At 39.9% G+C, this 21,991-nt stretch overlaps 1 protein-coding gene across 7 annotated transcripts in view; it reads right to left on the bottom strand.

Annotated features, from left to right (window-relative positions):
• The window catches only part of DACH1 (dachshund family transcription factor 1), a 340,610-nt gene that overhangs the window by 115,627 nt on the left and 202,992 nt on the right, over nt 1–21,991 (bottom strand). The window contains exon 4 of one of the 7 annotated variants that reach the window (XM_053384684.1): nt 11,034–11,078. The exons of the other annotated variants lie outside the window; for them this stretch is intronic. Within the exon in view, the coding sequence (XP_053240659.1) occupies nt 11,034–11,078 (45 nt within the window). The remainder of the gene's footprint in view (nt 1–11,033; nt 11,079–21,991) is intronic. 7 annotated transcript variants of the gene reach the window in all.

Genomic DNA, 21,991 nt, shown 5'->3' with positions numbered 1-21,991 from the left:
GGTTCTACTTAATACAGAGCATGATTAAACTAGAAATGGTGCATTAAGGAAATACTTCCGAAGAGAACAGAATATTACTTCAACGGCATTGGTATTACTTTTCCATAAAGGGCACGACGCCTTCAGAACCTATTGCACTCATAACTTGTGACCCATCAAGTGAAAAGCATCCCACCAACCATATATTGCAGATTGGCAGATGTTTCACTATCAAGTTTGTCAAACCACAACACATTGCCATGCACTGTGGGGTGCATTCAAAATGGCAGGTTGCAAATCACAGAGGCCTTTTTATAGGCAATTTCCTGCCCTCCCCTATTACAAAATTTTTAAAAAATTAGACTGGCCTCATGAATGAGACTTGGAACTCAGCTAGACTGGTAAAGAAAAAGTGTTCAAATGTGTTGTATATGTGGTATAACCAGTGCTTTTTTTCGGGGGGGGGAGATACGCAGAGGTACGCATACCCCTAAACATTTCGTGAATCTTTCTACTTTTGTCCATTTACTGTATTCCCCCCCCCATTTGAACTATAAAATGGTGATTTTCATGAGTCAAAATCAGAGTACCCCTCAACAATTTTTAGAAGAAAAAGCACTGGATATAACACTTTGACACCAGATGGTGCTGTGAAGTCCCATCTTTCCCTACTGGATTTCTCTGTATGAGTTTATAACACGTTTAACTGAATTGCTTCTTTGACATGTCTAGATCCAGACTTGGGCTCATTCGTCTGCACTCTTCCTCCACGTGGTCATGAGAAGACTGGGATCCTTTCGTTCCACTTCTGTGTTAAGTCTAAATCCAGACAAACTGAGGTCAGGCTTAACTCTGGCTTAGGGAAGCTTGCCAAATTGACTCTATGGGTTACAATCCTGACTCCATTAATAATAATAATAATAATAATAATAATAATAATAATATACCACCACATACCTAGAGGACTCAAGTAAACCATACTTAGGATTAGCCAAGCTTTCAAGTTTGACAAAAATAATAAGTCCCAGTTAATTGAAAATGAAATGTTTCTAACCTCCTCACAGCTACACCAGAGACCGAGTGGTTGAAGACACCTCACAAGCAAAAGGCTTGCTCATGTAATGCAAAACCAAATTTAGGACTGAGCTGGGGAACTTCAGACCTAAGGGCTGTCTTCCAGGCTTCTCTTTGAACTCTCCTTAGGCCACCCCCTGTCCTGAGACCACATCTCCTCTCCCCAGGTCAAAGGTGTCATTGGCTTTCCTCTGTACTCCCCTTGAGCATTTTGTTCACATCACTGTGTTTATATGCATGTATAAAAAATTCAAATTTATGTTTGGACACGACGTTAAGAATTACATCACTTGCTCCACCTACGTTTTCCTCTGGCCCCACCACCATTGGCACGTGGCCCCCAAACATTTCCCTACAAGAAGATGTGCCCCTTGGGCTAAAAGGTTCCCCACACATGGCTGAGCATTACATTCCAACAATTTCATTGTGTGGATGATTATTATCAGTGAATTATTAACAAGTAAACTAAAACTCTGCATGATGCAATAGTCACAGTCCGCTAAGACGTGGCTTCCCAAACTATAAATTTTATCTAAAGTGACAATCAGTAATAATTAAAAGTCCACAGTCCTTTTTTCCTGGCTAAGCTTCAGAGCTTCATAAACTGCTTCATCCTCTTAAGAGGAATGAAAAAACAAAAAGGGTTGAAAAGTATAAAGAACAGAACTTCTACAAATACATTAGCAGGGAAATTGAAGTACCTGAAGGTATCATCAAAAAAATACCCTCACAATTTATAGCATACTTTTTTCAAGGACAACTTAAATGCTCACATCAATGAGAAATAATTGAGTGATAATTGTATGTTGACACTTATGAAAGCTTTACAAGCTTTTAAGAGCAAGTAGCTTTAAAGATTGACCAGGTTGTCCTATATATACTCCTCAGCTGTCTTTTATCCTGAGTTGTTTAGTTAACACCAGCTAACTGATTTTCCAGGGAAATGGCTACTCAAATTATTGAGTTAAGTGTGGTCACCTGAATCTAAAACACAATGCCCATTTATTTCAACAGAACATACAGACCCAACACTATTCAGATTACAGGAGAATATCCCACCTGAATGTGTGGGGCTCACTACTACCTAACTTCCAAGAAAGTTAGTTGTTTAGGGGTCAGCAGAGAGAACTTCACCCTCAAGACCATTCTGCGAGGGTGAGATAGTGAAAATTTGGACCGAGGGTGAGATAGTGAAAATTTGGACCGAGGTCTTCCCAGTCCCAGTCTGACACACAGTTCTACCTGGTATTCAGAATACCTAAGGGACGACAGGTGGTCAAGAGCTCATATGACAAGCCCTGAGTCAGGGCTCAGTCTCACTGAAATGGAACTCCAAATGGAACTAACTTGTACCCACCAGTTTTGCCACAACGTGGGTGGGGATGCACATGTCACTTTATATCCTGTGGAAAACAGTGCAAAGTAGATTGGAGTACATTCCCAATGAGATGTACATCCTAATGATCATATGGGGTGTTCATGTGATTTGTGCTCATATTCCTGATCCAGCAAGTGATATGGAATGTCTGTGTTGGAGTACGCAAGCCCAGGAATGATCTGCTGGACCAAGAACACATTATATTATTAGAATAATTTTTCAAGCAGCCTGTTTTGTACTGAACGTGTGTTTAAATATTCAAAATACTAAAGGTAGCAAATGTCATTTCTTTCATAGTTACAAAATGCAAACTCCAAGTGTTTTATCCTAATGAATAAATGAGTTTGTCCTTTATGTATAAAATATAGTTTGTGTTTGTTGCACAATATTTTTTAATAATAGATGAATTTTAGGTTTGCTTCAACATATTCAATAAAGTGTGATTAATTTGGTTTTTAAAAAATGCAAACTAGACATTACTATATTACTTTGCAAAATGCACAGCTTGCAACATTATTGTCTCAGTGGGATCTTAAATTGAATTGTAAAATGTGTCTTATTTCCAGTTTGATTTATGTAAGAAATTGCAGCGGTGAATATCCTTTTTGAAATTCAGGGCTTCCCAACTTCAATTATGCTTACATACAACCACACACATGTGTGTTATGTTACAGAAAATGTTCAACATTTTGTGAATATCCAAGTGCTGACGGTCCAGGTGAATTTTATAGATGTCCAAACCTAGATTATGTTTTCTCACTTTTCAGACATACACAAGTAAATTCTGGCCATCACATTCAGTTTAATTTACACTCAATGTATAGCTATCAGCTGTGCCAATAAAACTCAAATACTAAACTAATAACAGTACATATATTATACTAAAATATTCTAAATAAAATCTGCCCTAACCTTTACAGCTAAATATGCAAGTTATGTTTGAGTGATTACAGCATTCCCACTGAGGCCTGCTCCTATCTTCATCCCACTCAGTTAATACTAGGCTTTCCTCATTCTGGTGGACAGCCACGATTATCTCATCACCCTTGCCCCCAATCTTATAGGTCAGTAATCATCTGAAGCTACTACTCCTTTGAACCACAAAAAATAAGTATAAAAGATAAGGGATGTGCTTGAACTGAGCCTATGATACTCAAAATATTTGATGAATGTCGACAATCATGGGTGATCCTTCATTTTGGGAGCATTTAGCTTTGAATAATAACACTCACCAGATTTTGGACCTTTACCCTAATATAGAAAAGTATGTCTTAACTTAACTTGGTTTGATATATCTTAAAGTAGCTTAGAATGAATGTCTGAATTCCCTTGTCTGTCTCCTACACATGCTATTTACATGTGTAATCAGTTTGTTATAAAGCTTTATAGATTTAGACTTTATATGTGTTCTGACTATTGGGGGGGGGGGGAGATGACGACACCTGCCACACGCCCCCAATCTTCAAAGAATGCCTTTCTTCAGTGAATTATCATTTTCTCTCTCTCTCTCTCTCTCTTTTTTTTAGGTTTTCCATTATGACAAATTAGATAACACATTTTTGACATGTTCTGTGATTTTATTGCGATATTCTAAGTAATTACCAAATCTCTTTTTCTCCCCAAAAAAGCTCTCCTGTGCCCTTAGAATTAATCTATGATAGCATTTAGCTTGGCTTTTTGAAGTAAATATCACTAGATAAAAAAGCCAGCTGGTCCTGAATAATGGGATACTTGAATGCATGTATTAGTGTTTGAAAATGAGAGCACAAATCTTCTAAAAAGATTAATTTCCATAAGAAAGATAGCTCACAGATCTACAAAAAGCATAAATTCAAAACATAATAAACTGGCAAGAGAGAAAGGTAGATTAAAGTAAAGGCAGTAACACCTTGTTACTGCAGCTGTTATATAGCACTGATTCTGTATCAACTGCAATTGCTAAGTACTGGAAGGCTGTTCAAAGCTTTTGACATAAAGCGACAGTCTGGAAGATATTGTGTGCCATACGTAATAATGTGGCTGGGGACTGGGGTTTTTTTATATATAAATAATGTAACTCTCATTCTCAACAATCAGATCTTCAAGAGGAATCACAAAGAGGCTCAGAGCTCAGAGCCTCAGTATAACGTGAAGAGCAGAGCAACATTTTGTATGTTTATTAAAGATTTAGATTTGACAAGAGCTCTGCTTTATCACACTCCAAAAATACTACCATCACTACATAAAGCAACTTTTGCTGTCCTATGGAGTATACTTCTAATATCCTGTTTCAAAATAAGTTTCTTTGAATGGGTCTATAGTGCTGCTCACCCAGTGATTTTGACTATAATTAATGAAACAAATTTGCTGCTGGCCTTCAACAAAACACATGCAGATTCAAATTTTATTATCTATTTCTAAAGTCAGCAGGAGTTTCTGAATAAGGAGAGGAGGGACCCTAACTAACAAAAATATGCCATGCACCATTTGATATGTTGTAGTGAAAGCTTAAGAGACCATTTCTATCCTAATCCTTAATGTGCCAAATGGAAGTAAGGCTACATGGTTTAAGCAGAACTTCTTTTTAAATAATACATCTATTAAAAAGATACAGGGCATAAAATTCAATAGATAAAAACATGACAAGCTACAAGTTCATATAATGATAGCCCTTGCATACATAGTTAATATTGGGATCCAATACTATCTCCATATTTAGTGCCCTACAGATATTCTAAGGGCTGCCCAAAACTTTGCTTTTGTGCTTATTCAGTGCAATCTTACATCCCTGCTAGCTCCACCTGCAATTCTTGTCCCCTCACTCTGAGGGGGTGATCACATCTATAACCATCACGTCTACATTCCAAACACAATATGAGACAAAGATCTAATGTAGTGGGTAATCCATTAACGGCCAGAGGCTAAATCTTGTCCTCTAGTTTAGAAAGATTCACACATCTGTGTTAGACAAGGAAGCATAGGAGATAGCAAAGGTTGCTACAGACTGCTTTAGAGAATGGCAGGTTTAGCTTACAGACAAGTTACATTTGACATGGAAGACACTCCTCATGGCAACGCCTAAGAAGGAAAGCTAACAAATCCAAACCAAGATCAAGAGATAAGAACAAACTTATTTGTCACAAAAACTACACAAAGAAAAATGAAAGCAAAATATTGTAAAACTATTGCTGCATTGTCTGTCCCTTGCTCCATCACACATCAGTCTTGCATCTTCTTGCCATACTATTCTCTGGACTACCCCACCCTAGGAAGTGAGGAGCTGTAGCCTTTCCCTAGAAACCATCTACATTTCATCATACTTTATATGCATTAAGAAGCCCTCCTAGGACCTTGGAGACTGTATTAACTATCACCTAGTTGCTAATGTCCTTTTTGGGCTAAGATGCTTGAGAAGGTGGTGGTGGTGGTTGATTTCCAAGCACAATTGGATGGAGTCAATTAGACTGGACTGATTTAGTCTAATGGATGACCTTCATCTTGAGAGAGATAGGGTGTATGCAAAAGCTGTTCATACTCCTGGACCTCTTAGGAGCTTTTGATATTATCAGCCATTGTATCCTGCTGCATCCACTCTGTAGGGTGGGAGCTGGGAAAACGGTGATATCGTGGCTCTGCTCCTACCTTCAGGGTCAGTTTCAGAAACTTGCAATGGAAGGTGGGGAGACCCTTTGATCAACGCCATGGCACTTGTGATGTAGAGCTCTGCAATGTTTCATTTTGTCCCTCATGATCTCATCTATATGATGCATCTGGGTGAGGTCATCAAATGGTTTTTAGTGAGCTGAAGAGAAACCAGTCAGATAAGGCTATGTAGGTGCTGACTAGGTGTTTGGATTTAGTAATGGGGTGGATAAACACCAGTAACCTGAAGCAAACGCAGACAAGATGGAGGTGCTGAGAGTTCATTTTCTGCATCTGGAAACTAGGTATATAACCCATTCTGGATAGGCTTGAATTCCCCTTGAAGGACTAGTTACACAGTTTAGGAGGTACTTGTCATTTGACACTGTCACTATTATTATTATTATTATTATTATTATTATTATTATTATTATTATTTCTTCACCACATATGGGTCTCAAAGCAGCTTACCAAAATTAAAACATAAATTAAAGCACCAGAACAGTACGTACGGTGCAAAGGTCTCTTGAATATTTCCCAGTGCTACCTGGATATGCCAGCAGTAGCAGATTTGTGGGGAGGAATGCTCACTTGATCTCTAGTTGGTTGTGTTGTTGCCACTCTGAATGGGAAGGATGAGGCAGCAGCAAAGTCAGTGCAGTGCAAATGCACCCCTACCCTGCGCCCGCTACCTCCTGAGTTGGGTAGGGAGGTGGTACCACAAGGTATTTCCAGCAAAAGTGGTCTTCTGTGGTCTACTGCTGAAGAAGCATGGATGCCATGTACACGTGGCAGAGTTTGTGCCATGGCTCCAGGTCCAAGCACCTTGTGGCATTGGGCAACAGGCTGCCCAAGAACTATCAGTGGTTGACCCTGAAGAATGGGATGCATTCACACATCATGCCTTTCAACTATGTCATGGGTGATGGGATGCTCTGGCAAGCCGCCACCCCACCCCCTTTGGAGTTTGCTTTTAAGAATGATCAGATCATTTTAGCCATTGTGGGGACCTCCTCTGGTACCCAAAGGGAATATATGTAAGGAGCTAAATGTTTACCCAGCAGAAATTACCTACTTGAAGAAAAAGGCTGAAGTCAGCTGGGCCATGAATGGCATCACTAAAGGGATTATAAAAACAGTCCCTCGGAAATGCTCCAATTATGGTGAAGTTCATACGTTGCAATCTCCATGGCCTCTCTCCCAAAGCACTCATCAAACGCCTTGAAGAGAAAGAGGAAATGGAAGGCTATTTCCTAATTAGCGGTACAGAAAAGGGGTCAGAATGGTGATTATGCCAAGGTGCAACTTTCTCCCTTGCAACGATAAAACCAAAATGGAAATCCAGAGGCCTTGGCTATGCAAAATGTGGTGTCTTGATACACTGTGCTAAAGATGAACACATGGCACTTTCATTCCCTTGAAAGGGGCACAGTGGTGGTGAACTTCATTCATCAGAAAGACCATGCATCCGGTCTTACAAAAAAGATTGCGGAGGTGTGCTACTTTTCCTTTGGCCTTCTGAATATTTATGCATATTTTCTCTATATCCTAACATGTACGTGAAGAAATCTACATTTTGAAAGGTGAAAATGTTGATTTTCACAAAGTAAGTGAATTTACTAATAAGCAGGTTTATATAATAGTAAATGCTGTGTTTTATAGTGTTGTAACCTGCCCAGGGACTTTCTGGTAATGAGGTAGGTAAGAAATATATATTTTAATATGGTATTGTTGTTGTTTTTCTATTGCTATTAGCAGTGATGTAGCTGGGCAGAGGTCAGGTGAGCATCACCACCCGGCTCACCATCGGGTCCTTTATGCCAAGAATTGAATCTGGGACTCCTGTATGTGAAGCAGATACTCTATAACTCAGCTACAGCCATTCCCTCCTATGCGATGGCACAATCATTTATTGTTTGTGATTTGGTTGTTTGGATGTGGACATCATTTACTACTAATTATTTTATTATTTTGATTGGCTGTTTCTATTATGCCCTGTACCCCACCCTGGTCACTACAGATGGGTGGGTTATAAATAATCTTAACAAACAAATAATATATGATGATAGCAACGTATTGCATAAGGATTCTAATTGTTGGTTCACTATTATCCATTAAAAGAAAACTGTGATGGAAAATATCAACTATTAAGATTCATTTTATTATTTGTCATGTTAAAGAAAGTGCATACTTCTTACTTAATTTAATGATGGGATACTATCAACCACATTAAAAGAGATGCATATTCATAGTGTGTTAAATACTGAAGTACATACTGACCAGGGAAGACACAAAATATTCATTTAGAGTGCTGAACATCCAGAAGCATTCCAATTATAATTGTGATTCTCTTTGGGTTATTCTATGAATAATACACAAAATGCTCAAAGCAATTTTTATATGGTAACTTGAGGTTGTTTTCCCCCCAACCTTCTCCAAGAAAGCTGCTTTTAGTTAAAACATAAAGATGGTAGTTACAAGGTTTCTGCAAACATAACTGCTATTCCATTAAGGAAATGGCACAGCAAACAGTAAATAGTGCCCCCGAGGGAAATGTAAGTATTGATTTTATTACAATGTTGGTTGGTTTGTACTTGCAATTGTCAACTCTCATTTTAGGCTGTGCATTAAGTGTCCTTATAATAGCTTTAGAAAAGAGTAAATATTAATTAGAAAATATTGGTAATGCTTTTATATGTCTTGGGCTTACTGAACAATACAAATATTTTAAAAGAAAGAAAAGAGGGGCTGTTTGTAGCTAACAAAAAAAAAAGGAGAGCGACCCCATAAACAGATTAATTGATTTATGGACTTGATACAGTACGAGCTGTAAGTAGAGGTTTCTACTGAATGTACTTATTTTTAGCAACAAGTGACGAAAAACAGTATGTATATTTGCTAACGGTGAAGCACTCTAGTAGCTAACAGCTTGTATCCAGGGGCAATTCACCCTTATGAGAGCCAAGTGGGGAGCACATGAGGAGTACATGGGGTCACCAGTAGTCTCAAGATGATGGCTGGCCAGATAGAAAGGCATTTCTGGGAACTGGCACCTTCACTGTAAACGTCCTTGCTGTGATTTGTGTCACTTCCATTTGTTGGTCACAGATTATGTCAGCTAGCAACTTCTCTGTAACCAGCAAACTACCAAATTTTTTAAAAAAATTTTGCATTTGTTCTAGCAGACAAGTTCACAAAAAGCCTCAACACCAAACATCCTTTCGGTCAATCTGTGAGGGATTATGATGAAATAAGTGGCAAGTAAAAAAAAAAGGCATCAGTTAACTTTTACAACAGCATGGAAGTCTAAATGGTAGAGTGACTCTGAAATAACGTGGGCAGGTTTCGTTTTTCTGTTGCCACCAACAGCAATACATAAAAAGACCTAAAAGCTAGACCACAAAAGGAAGACATTCTCCTGAGCCTACAAACCTCCGCCTCTATTTAAGCAAGAAGCCAACAAAACCTACATTTCCTCCGGCGTGTTTAAGCAATAACAATTCACTACTGATCTCTCAAGGCGTCAGAGATGAGGGGTGGGGAAGGAGTGTGACATTCGGTTACGTTAAATGAGAGGGACAAACTTTTGATTCTAGAAGGGGAGAGAAAACTTCACATGCAATAAAATAAAATGCAATTGCAACACTTCATATTTTAGCATAGAGAAGGGAATGTAGTATTTAGCTCAACTGGAGATAGCATTAGTTAAAAGTAAATTGTTTACATAAGCACTTTCCAGATGCCAATCTTCTATCATTTAGGGGAAATGCTAGAATTCACACTAATCTCAGGGCATTTTTTAAACATATGAAGTTGTGGAGAAATCCTGCCCCAGCCCTCCAGTAAACTAAAACTTCCCCAGCAATAAAATACCCTTTTCAATTCTTTCATTCTCTTTCTGCAAGCAGAAGACATGGTTCCTTTGCTCCTCTGCCCATCTGGTCCATCCTGTGCAAAGATACTACTCAAGAAGGTGGTTTCTAGACATGCTGTTGAGGGATGTGAGGGGCAGATGGGGAAAATAGCCCATCTAGAAGTAAAACTCTGATCCTAAACCTCTACTGCCTTGCAGGATATATTCAGAAGAAAAGGCTAAGGAGTAAAACCCTACACAAATCTGGAGTAGAGTCCCTGAGATGGTAGGAAGGAGCATTGTGTGCCTCCTTCCAGCAACTCCTGTAGCCAAGCTGGTGCCAAACATATTGCTCTGCTTTCCTTTGGACCACATCAGCAAGGCCAAGAGGGAGCCTTGTCCCCTGCGGAAGTCACTTCACTGCTGCTAACTCAGCGGTTTGACTTCACCCCTGGAGGCTCACTCCATTGTCTCTTGAGACAGATGCCAATATTCCTCCTTTTTTATGCTTCTGAAATGTCTCGCACCCCAACTCTTGATATACACCCCTTTAAGTTCTTTCTGTTGGAAGAACTTTTTAAATTATTATTATCTCTTCCAGAAGTATACAAAGAGGACTGTGACAGCTAAGACGCAAGCTAACGTAAGGTTGTAATTCCTGTCTCTTTACTAGCACTGAGCCTTTACTCCTCACTTCAAATAAGTTCCCTCTCCCTTTTTAAAATTCATGATTAAATAGTTCTTCAAGCCAACTCAAGTAGAAAACTGGCATTTCCGGGAGAGGAATTCTAGCCACAACTTCTGTGTGGCATGGTAATTTTTGCCTGTAGAAGGATTCCTTTTGCATGGATATGAAGATACAGAGTTACTACCTCAGTGGGAACTAAAGACAGATTGGGTTTAGCCCAAGACCTATGAAAAGCAGAAACATAAACTAGATTAGTTAGTCCTTTTCATAAACCTTTTTTTGGGGTGGAGGGGTGGGTGGAGGCAAAATTCAAAAGGGCACTTCTAACCACACAAAAGACACTCTTAACCTTCTGTGAAAATACCAATTACACAATAAAAGCAATACCATGGCAAATGTATTATAACATTAAATGTGGTTTAAAGAAATTTAGCACTTACATCTAACTGCCTTTTTCCTACTGAAAATCCATTTTGTTGAGTGTCCTAGCAACATAAAAATGATTCAGTTATGCCCAAATTATGAATTATAAATAAAAACAAACACAACAACTGTGAAGCGTAGTCTACGCATGCAAGAACTTTGTTCAGTTGTTACAACCAGTTTAATAACAGAAGTTATCATTTAAATGGCACACATCAAATGTTCAGAGTCTTATATACATTGTATCAGCAACCTTTACAGCATCCTGCAGACCGCTTATTATTATTGAAAATGAGAGGCTCAGGCTAATAGAGAAAAAGCAGAGACTGCAGATCTCTTGAAGGCTACCTGTGGCATTACATTTTTTAATTATCACACCTAGGATATTTTGACTGTGCAACCAAAAACATCTAGTGAGAATGTGATAAGGCTGTAGGTATACAGCTATACTTGACCAGAGTTTTCTACACGTCTGGTGCACGTAATGGACATGGAACAGGGAGGCATCATAGTTGCAAACTCAGTCCCAAATCTGTACCATTCTGTTCACTGGGAGGTTTGAAAACACCTCTGCACTTTCATACAAAGGACCCTTTTCCATGCTTTTGGGAAATTTGCTTCTCCAGAGTTCCTAAACATGTGAACAGTCATCTGCACATATAATGGTACAGCAGGTATCTTCAAACCTTATAAATGTGTAGTTAATTGCTGGTGATTTATTACTTCTTTTGCTTCAAATGCAAAGTGGAAATAGAATATATTTTCCTACTGCTTAACCTTTTTAAAACTTCTTTAACAGCTGTCGGATGTATAAAATCAGAAAATAAAAATGCATCTTTAACAAATCAAGTCTTTTCCTAATTACATTGTTTTAGAAAAGTACTGAAGATCTCTCTCTAGGTGAATTAAAGCAGCACTCAGTTGGTGCTTTATTATCTTTTCAAGAAAATGATTTATTGTATGTAGCTGGAAAGCAAGAATATGGAAATGACATTTTCTGTGTTATTCGGGCAGCCTTGTCATCCATTCGGTGCTATACACAAGAAAAAAAATTAGCAGTAAGCTCTGGCATACCTAAACAAGCCTAGACACAAACTGGATCCCCCAAGTGTTGCCATGTTTCTTTACCATCTAACACTGTGATGTGGGACCTCCAGCCTCCAAGCCAGAAGGGCCCCTCCAAGCTTTTCTCTCCGGCCCTCAGGATTCTCCCCAGTTCATGACCCACATCGAGTGCTTTTGCCTGTATAGAATGAGTCCTTGAATTGTAAATTTTGATTTTGGCATGGCTGAAATGCAGCCTACTGTACATAAGGAAGGGGCCTATCCCTTGCTACCTACCTTTGCTTCTGGTCCCAGCAACCACTGTCATTGCATTTCTAGAAGGTTGCCCAGAAGGAAGAGAACTTCTCAGGCTGGAAAAGTTTCCTCACCACTACCCCAACTGAAATGCTCCTGTTAGGGGTTCCAGTCACCAACCCTGAACTCCTCTAGGATACAATCAGTTTTTAGGAGTTCAGGCAGACCAGGTCTCCCCTCCCAGTTTTCATATTTTATTTATTTTGAGAGTGACATTCTACATTCCAAGGCTCTGAGAGATCACTGAACATGCTTGGACCTCCTGGAGATAGATAGATGATAGATGGGCTGTATTTTATTTTAATTTATATACTTCCGCATATCTGGGAAGTCCCCCAAATGTGTAGAAACCAATACTTTATTTGCAGGCGGAGCCATCTTGTTTATCAAGTGATAAGTACTAGACCACCTGCATAGCTGTCAACTTTTCCCTTTTCTTGTGAGGAATCCTATTTGGAATAAGGGAATTTCCCTTAAAAAGAGGGAAACATTGACAGCTATGCACCTGAGTTAACTATTATTGAATCTGAATGATTTCAATAGACTTAATCTCAGGTAGAAAATTCCACAAGCCCCAACTAGCAGCTATTTCATGACACCCAAAATCTGCTGCCTGAAGTGGCCACCTCACCCTGCCTAATGGTAAGGACCATGGTGCTCCTGAATACCTTTTTGAAATGAAAAAGAAATAAAGCAATATTTCTGTTGTATATAATGACTAGTAGCAACTGAGTATAAAAATCCCTTGCCCTCTTGAGAATTACAAAAGCCAGTGCTAGCTCCAGGATATCATAGGCTCTTGGGCAAAGGAGCCTCAGTAAACTCTCTTAACCTGCAAGAGGTGAGGACTTGCAAGCTGAGAATTATCTCACGCTGTTCCTGCAAATAGTGTAGACACTATTTGCAAAGTCAGAATGATGGTGCTATTTGGATAGCGGGCTCTCAGGCCGCATAGCATGTGAGAAACTGCTTTAGCTCGCCATTGTCTGGAGCACGCCCTGGTGTGAACTTCGCATTATAATATATAACAGTTGCATTTTTAACCAACCAAGTATATGGAGAAAAATGGGAAATTGTTTTGCAATTAATTTTCTGTTTGTGGGTCAGGCCAGAGGACAATCTTATATTATAAAAATATTATTGTTTTAAAAAATATACATAAGTATATAAATATACTATTGTGTCTATGCTTCTTGGCTGAACATAGTAGGGAAACCTACTATTTTGCATTAATCATTAGGAAATAAAATCAACTGCATTTACAAGTGTCCTGATAACAATGCTTTTTCCCCATAATGAGATGACCTTCTTTTCTCCTTAACCCTTTTCTCAGCCAAACCACCTACCTCAACTTTGCCTTCTGTTTCTCTAATCTTCAATTATTTATGTTTTCTTCATGCTGCTCTGTCCGCCATGGGAGCAAAATTGTGTTTGGTGAAATATAGAGCTAATTATACCATGAACCCCAGCAACAAAAAAGACACAGCAGATGTTACTTCAGACGTGCTAACAGTGCCTGTGCTCAGTGCACACACAACAGAAGGATTCGACAAGGATCTGAAAACAATATATGATAAAGGCAGCTTAAGCATGCAAAATATTTTAAACAGAAAATCAAAGAAATAATGTCAGCCTGCATTTCTCCAAAGCACTTACTGTGCTGGTCCCCAGAGCTACCATATTCAACATGGATTTTGCATTTCTCTGTAATATAAATATGTGGGGTTTATACTCTCATGATCTGAGAGGAGGGATTTGCAACAGTGGCTAATGACATAAAAATTGCTTCAAATCCTGATATTTAACTCAGCCTTTCTTCTTTGTAATTAGCTACATTATCTATTTAAGCAGTGAAGTATATTTAATTTTTTTTTTTAAATGTGGGGCCTATTTTAATTTTCTTCCAAATATTTTAAATAAATAACTTTAGTCTAGGCAGTCCAAATAATCTAAGGAATTAATCCTCAAAAGGTGAATTGGAACAGTAAATAATATCAAGTCGAAGCAATCTGTTGCTTTCATGATTTCTGGACAGGGTACATAAGGTACGCTGAGATGTGAAGGAAAGTATTGATAATTAATAAAAAATGAACTCATACTCAGTAATTAACAAGTCAAATCCCATAGGCATGTAATAATTTTCAATTATTACAGTGAGCACATATGACCTTTGTTGGGGCCTGCCAGGGTATAGCTTCCCTATCTCACACCTTAGTACTCACACTCCACTACCATGGCCCTCACCTCACCACTGTGTAGACTGTGCTGGATCCAAATCAGCCCCGACTTTGGCCTCCATTTGTTGCAAGGCATGAGCACAATGTGGGGCTTCTACACCTTCTAGAGGTGCAAAATACATTTAGAAAAGAATTCTGCACATAGTCAATGCACAGAGAGGGATGCAGTAGAACTGCACTTGCTAGTCTTATCCCTAAATGCCATTTATCTCTTAGGACATCTACACAATTTACACACACGTACAGGTTTTGCTACAATTTATACCCTCTATTTTCATGCAGGAACCTTCGGGAGGAAAAGGGGAGAGGGGTCTTTGGCGATGACACCTGAAATGGCACCAGAAAAATATTGCAAAGAAATTTTAAATTCTAGATTAAAAAGCACCGCCTCTCCCTATATGAACCAACCTGGGCCTTGCGATCATCATCCGAGACCCTTCTTCATCTGTCTCCTCCACGAGAGGCCTGGAGGGTACCAACACAGTAATGGGCCTTTTCTGTGGTGGCTCCCCATTTATGGAATGCTTTCCCCAAGGAGGCTCTCCTGGCGCCTTCATTACGTATCTTTAGGCACCAGGTGAAAACATTTTTCTTCAACTATTTGTTCGGCTGATTAACATTCTATGGCTTTTTAACTGTGTTTGTGGGAGTGGGGTTACTGGTTTTTGTTTTATTATGAATTTTGTATTCTCATTTTGTATTTTTCTGTTGTGAACTGTCATGGGATCTTTGAAAGAAGGGTTGTATACAAATTTTATAAATAATGATAATGATTGTCATTGTTAGTAATGAAGGAACAAACGGATCATCTCACCTTCGACTATGTAACGTTAACCTGTAAAATGGTTTCAACTGGTTGAATAATCTAAAACAATTGTAAAGAAAATGCTTATTGATAAAGGATAGATATAAACTCTGCCTGGCTGCTTGAATCTTAGGCTATCAAAGAGTAGAATGAATGTTGAATTTATGTTGTGGAAAATTGATCCCAAGTTGGTTTTACAGTTCATCAGAAAGCACTTTTTATCTTGTGTGCAAAGAGTTAATGAAGCATACCAAATCTGCAACTTTTTAGTACTTCTGTGGTAAAATCTCAAGCCTATGTGAAACTGTTCTTTTTATACTAAAAGTGAACTGAGAACTAGGAATCTGTATTTAATTCTACATTTTCTGATATAATTTTTGACTATGCACATAGAAAAATGATTCTGACTCCCACATCCTACTCGGGCTCATTGCCACAAGGATATGTAGGTAAAAACTAATCCACACATGAAGATGTCCTTTCCTATAATAATCTTTCAAATAATAGAATTGGTATTATTTTCATACCTTCACATTACATAACCTGTTTTTATTTTGAAATAAAATATGGCATTTTATCAGAATTATGGGTGATTGACCTGGGGCTAAAACTCTTGCCTCCATATTCTAAATGACATGAGTGCATAGAGGTTAGTAAACCAACTCAACAACTGGAACGTATTTTTCATTAATGCTAATACCCCAGTAGGAACACCATCAATTTCTGTATCCTCCAGTGTTGACCACTGGGTTCTTTTACTGAATATGACAAATCAGGCTTGCCCATAATAGCTCCTTAAATTCTTTTTCTAGAAAAACAATCATCATTTTGGATGCAGTCTGTCCATAATGGAGAATCTCAATTTATTCCAACGCACCACAACCGTATTTATACCTTTCCCAACCATGCAATAGTTATACTGATACAATTTGTACCCCCATATATCTAAAATGTTTTGTAGCTATTAGAATCTTCAGTGTTGCTGTAAAAGTATATGCTGTATGTATATGTATGGATAAAAACATTATCTCAGATTTCTGAAAATTAACTTGCAATTTTGAGACCCTGGAGAAGCGCTCCAATTCTGAACATAATATTTTACCTGCTGTGATAGGGGCAGGGGGGCATAAAATTATATCAGCTGCACAGAGACCTAAATTTTGTTCTTTTCCATTTATAACCACTCCCGTACCAGAGAGGGCATTGCGTAATTTGATTGCTAATGTTTCTATAATTAAGACAAAAAATATAGTAAATGTGGCTGAATTCAAAAGTAAAACAATTAAAAGCACACTACGGATATGGACAATAGAAAATGGTACTTTAAATCAGGGGTCAGCAAACTTTTTCAGCAGGGGGCCAGTTCACTGTACCTCAGACCTTGTGGGGAGCCGGACTATTTTTTGGGGGGGAAATGAACGAATTCCTATGCCCCACAAATAACCCAGAGATGCATTTTAAATAAAAGGACACATTCTACTCATGTAAAAACACACTGATTCCCGGACCGTCCGTGGGCCGGATTGAGAAGGTGATTGGGCCGGATCCGGCCCCTGGGCCTTAGTTTGCCTACCCATGCTTTAAATCATTATATATCTTTGGAAGGTATTGTCTTCCATTCATTCCAAAAACTTTTTTTTAGAAATGTACAAAGAAAATTCTAAGAATTTTCTCGCCAGGAATGTTTAACTCTGTTTCATTAAGTATGTGTTGAAAGAAAAGCACGTAGTGGTCTATCTCAAAGGCATATTTCACTTCACCAGCTTTTTTTACCAGATGCCTCTGATATCCCTTTACTTCAGGAAGTCTAAAAACTGAAAGGCATCACTAAACTGGCATCTCTCCTGCTGCTCATGCGGAGCAAAAACAAAAACAGGAGGGGTCTGCAATCCTTGTACATTGCTCAACCAACGTTAAATGCCATTGACCACAGATTTAATGTTCAACTAAAATAGATAAGGGGGGGGGGAGAGACATACATACACTTCCTTTCAAATTCCAGCTCATGAATCTCTGAAAAAGCAGTTTTTTGAATAAAAATCAGCAACGCTTGAGTCTCCCTTCCAGGGAGTCCCTAGAGTCAAAAACTAGACAAGCCCATGCACCCAGGCTACACTTGTGGAAACCTGCATGAATCAGTGGTAGAAGGGGCACTGCATACTTTGTGCACAGAAGGCCCCCCATTCAATCCCAAGCAAACCCAGATAAGAGGATATCTGGATAGGAAAAGCTGGGAGAGATGCCTGATTGAGGTTAGCCACTGCCATTCAAGATAGATATTGGTCTAGACTAGAGCTTTATGAAGGGCTCATATGTTTATGGCAGAGCACAAGTTTTAGATGCGCAAGGTTACCAGATTCAATCTCCAGCACAATAGAAGGCCCTCGGGTAGTAGGCCTGGGAAAGCTCACTGATCTTGAAAACCATCGCCAGTAGGCAAAAATGGGATAGATGGGATTCATCCATCTTGATTTTACAGGATGATGTTTTGGACTAAGGAAAAACTGAAGGATGGAGCTGATGTTCTTATTTTAAACAAGCTGATGTCTCTTTTTTCCAATGTAGACTGTAACCAAGGCTTTTACTGAACCCTTCCTTTAGTTATCTCTGATGTTTATTACCATTTACCTGCATCCTAGTTTGTGTACAAAGCCAGCATCTAATTTGCGTAAGGGGAGTGCACTCCCAATGCCTTTGTGGCTGTTTGCAAGAGGGGGTTATAAAGCCCTTCGCCTAGGAAAGACTGTTGAGATCAAGGACTATGTTGGCACCCAGATGAGATGCCTGGGGGTGGAATAGCCCCTGGGCTTCCAGTTGCTTATCCTACGGAATTACTCTTAATTCTAAAGCTTAATTCCTGGCAGTTCCTGCCACCATCACTCCACTCTCCCCAAAAGTTGCCACAAAATATTCTACAGGCCAACATGGCTACTCACCCTGATCTTTAAAGGAGTGTTTGGGGTAACATTACCATATGATCTATATCAAATAATTCAGGTCGTAAACCTAAATAATCGAAAATCATAATGTCCTCCCCTCATGCTTAGGAAAAACAAATAAGATAAGAGAAGAAAGTTACTTAACACACACCATGTGTCACATTTTCCCCGGATTGCCCTGTTATTAATATTCACTCCTTTCACTTTTTTTTTTAGTTAGCATGCCAGCACATTTTAACATAAAACATCATGTCAATATTTTGGTTGTCTAACTTAAAAGTGTTGTCATTTCATTTTACAACCTTTTCTGCGTTCAAGACCCTTATGCTCAGCTGAGCTCCTTCGAAGATAGCGAGCCCAGAAGGGGAACAGTCATCACTTGCAAAATATCTGGTGAAGTATCTGATGCTGAAACACTTCTGGCATCAGCAGTTCTACTCGCAGTCATAAAACCCTGGGTTGCGATCTTGTCAGACCTCATTTGCTAAAGCAAGGTTGGGCTAAGTTATTCTTTCACTAAAAAGTACCCAAGGAACACCAGATGCTACAGTAAGCAGTCATTGCAATAGGTGGTACTCATCCCCTTCAAGTTTGCCGTGAAATGGTGCCCCAGCATGCTGTCAGGAATCATTGTGCCGCTATTGGTAGCGTCTTCCTAGAAACAAGTAACATTGGATTTTGACAGCTGAAGTCATTAAATATCCCCTGGTATTCTTCACAGGAGTGTATGTGTGACTCCATATATCCCAGCCAGACTTCAAATGCATAATTGCATTCTCTCTGCCTAAATTCCTTCTGCAGTCCTTGTCATTATTTTTCTGTTCTACATCCCCATAATATATTCTTTAGCCTTTGTTTCCATATTTCCCAGAACATGCTGATTTAATCCATAAAGGCATGAATCCACATCTGAGCAGAAGTTATGCAATATATCTAGTGAAAAAGCGCAATTTGAGGATCATCAATGGGCAAGTTACAGGTAGGTAGCCATGTTGGTCTCCCGTAGTCGAAACAAAACAAAATAAAATAATGAAATAATAAAATTCCTTCCAGTAGCACCTTAGAAACCAACTAAGTTAGTTACTGGTATGAGCTTTCGTGTGCATGCACACTTCTTCAGATGCACTGAAACAGAAGTCACTAGACAGAAGTCACTATATATAAGGGTCTGGTGACTTCTGTTTCAGTGTATCTGAAGAAGTGTGCATGCACACGAAAGCTCATACCAATAACTAACTTAGTTGCTCTCTAAGGTGCTACTGGAAGGATTTTATTTTATTTGTTTTGTTTTGTTTCGACCGATGGGCAAGTTTTGGTTAAATGGTTGATAATCCTTACATATTTCATTAGGTTTTGATGTAAGTGACTAGAAATGGGAAATCTTTTCCCCCAACCAAGTTGAAAATGCTACGATAGAGAGATGGTTTGAGTATACTGGATACCATCATCTTTTCTCACAGGCTTTACGGTTTTTTCAAGGAGCTTCAAAAACTGTTTGACCAGTGGTGACAGAGGGGCTAAAGAAATGAAATTACGCAGGGATCAGTTCTCTGTGGGGGCATTTCAACAACTGTGTCCCAGACTGAACGTGGGCATTCAGTGGCATAAGAGATCTTCCTATGCTGACTTTGCAAGGCATTCTGGAAGACAGTATCAGTTACAGCACAACAGATCCAGAACACTCCTAGGTTGGTTTCTTAATTCATGATGTATGCCACAGTGAATTACATTAAGGGAATCAATAAAGCAAAAAAGAAGATGGCTAAACTAAATGATAGTATACATGATCATGGCATTAGGCTGCGTATCGCAAATCTGATTATGCCTGTAGAATTTTATCAGGCCCAATAGATACATTTAAAAATACCTATGCTGCTTTTAGTTAGCTAAAGCCTAGGAAATGTTTAAAGTAACAAGCCTATTTTGCTTGAAAGGCTAATATAAAGGGGCATTTCTTCTCCAAGAGCTTGTGGCATAGATGCATTGAAGGGTACTGTGCTGTAAATTGGATCTCCCTGGCCCTTAGTCCCACCCGCTTTGACTTGCGAATGACCAGAGCACAAAAGGAAACACATTTGAGGAAGGGATTACGATGCAATGATCTCATTGTGAGTGTTGCATTATGGTTTTGGCAGCGTGGTAAAGGCTCCCTTGGCACTGCTGTTTACAGCAATTTGAACTTCTCTAGCAACTAGGTATGATTTGTGACATTTCAGCCTCATTCCTCATTGACGGAGAGCTGTGGCAAGGGCTTGAAATATTTCCAGTGAGTACTGGAAAGAGGCAAGCGCTTCAAGGAATACTGCAAAACCTTGAAACATCTCTAGGCTGAAGCCAAGAAATTACAAAAACTCAGAAATTGAAAAACCAAAATGGATATAAACGCAGATTGCCCCACAGACCACAGAAAAGAAACAACAGAAACGACTTACTCACAAGCTACCTTGGCTCAGAACCAATGAATTCTGGTCAACTGGCCAATGAAATCACATCGGAAGCCAGGTGTATTTGTCAATGTTGAGCATTGACCGACAACTGGCTCTGCAGGGCATCCATAGACAGCGTATTTTCTACTGCCTGGTGCTTGTTTTATACCAGAGATGCCAAGGAGTGAACCTGACTCTTCTGCATAGAAGCACACGCTCCACCAGTGAGCTAGGGTTCAGTGGCGAGTGGTCAGTGGACTAGGGGGACTACGCTAGACCCCTAAAGCATGGGTTGGCAAACCAAGGCCCGCAGGCCAGGTCAGGCCCAATTTGCCTTCCAGATCCGGCCCGCAGGCGGTCCGGGAATCGCCGCATGGATCGCCAGCACACGTGTTCTTTCCCTCTCCCTCACACGGCAGCGCTTTTCTCCTCAGGGACGGAGCAATCTTATCCCACGCCAGGCGCTGTTAACAGTGGGAGATGGCTCACCTGCCTGCCCACCTCAGCAGGGCAGCGCTGTGAAGAAGTGTGACGCCGGCTGTGTTTTCCTCCTGCTCCTCCTTCCTCTCCTTCAGTCCGCCCTTCCTTCTCTGCACCCCTTTTCCATGCCGCTTTCTCGTGCGCTTTCTTCACCACCGCCTCCATCCCTCCTTCATTCTTCCCATGGTGTTCAGGCGGGTTGTTGCAGTGGCTGCGGCCACCGCTTGCGGGTTGGCGGGCAGCTCTGTCTTCTCCACGGTGCTTCTTGGGAAGCAGCAGCAGGTGGTGGGTAAAAGCTCCAGCAACACCCTGGTTCCCCTACCTCCATCGCAGCTCCTCCGCCGGGGCTGCTGCTTCTGTCTTCGCTGACCAACACAGCCTCCTACCCCGCCACAGTGCCTGGCTGGCTGGAGAAGCCCAATTGTGGCTATTGGGACAACAACTGGGACAGGTAAAGCAAAGCATCTTCAGGCCTCTTTGCGGGCGGGCGAAAATTGTTCTTTCTTTTCTTCCTAAATATAGTACAGCCCCTCACAAGGTCTGAGGGACAGTGGACCGGCTCCCTGCTGAAAAAAATTGCTGAGCCCTGCCCTAAAGGGTCCAACAGTCCTCCTGCCCAGCTTTGGGAAGAAGGCAACAAGGCTCCAGCATCCTCTCAAGAGGCCTGACATCTTCCCTATTATGTACTAAGCTTGGATCCTAGAACAATAGGCAAGTAGGTTCCTAGAA

This window comes from Podarcis raffonei, chromosome 4, assembly GCF_027172205.1.
Source record: "Podarcis raffonei isolate rPodRaf1 chromosome 4, rPodRaf1.pri, whole genome shotgun sequence".
Lineage (NCBI taxonomy): Eukaryota > Metazoa > Chordata > Lepidosauria > Squamata > Lacertidae > Podarcis > Podarcis raffonei.
Note: the sequence above shows the minus strand (reverse complement) of the source record. Positions and strands in the feature narration are given on the sequence as shown.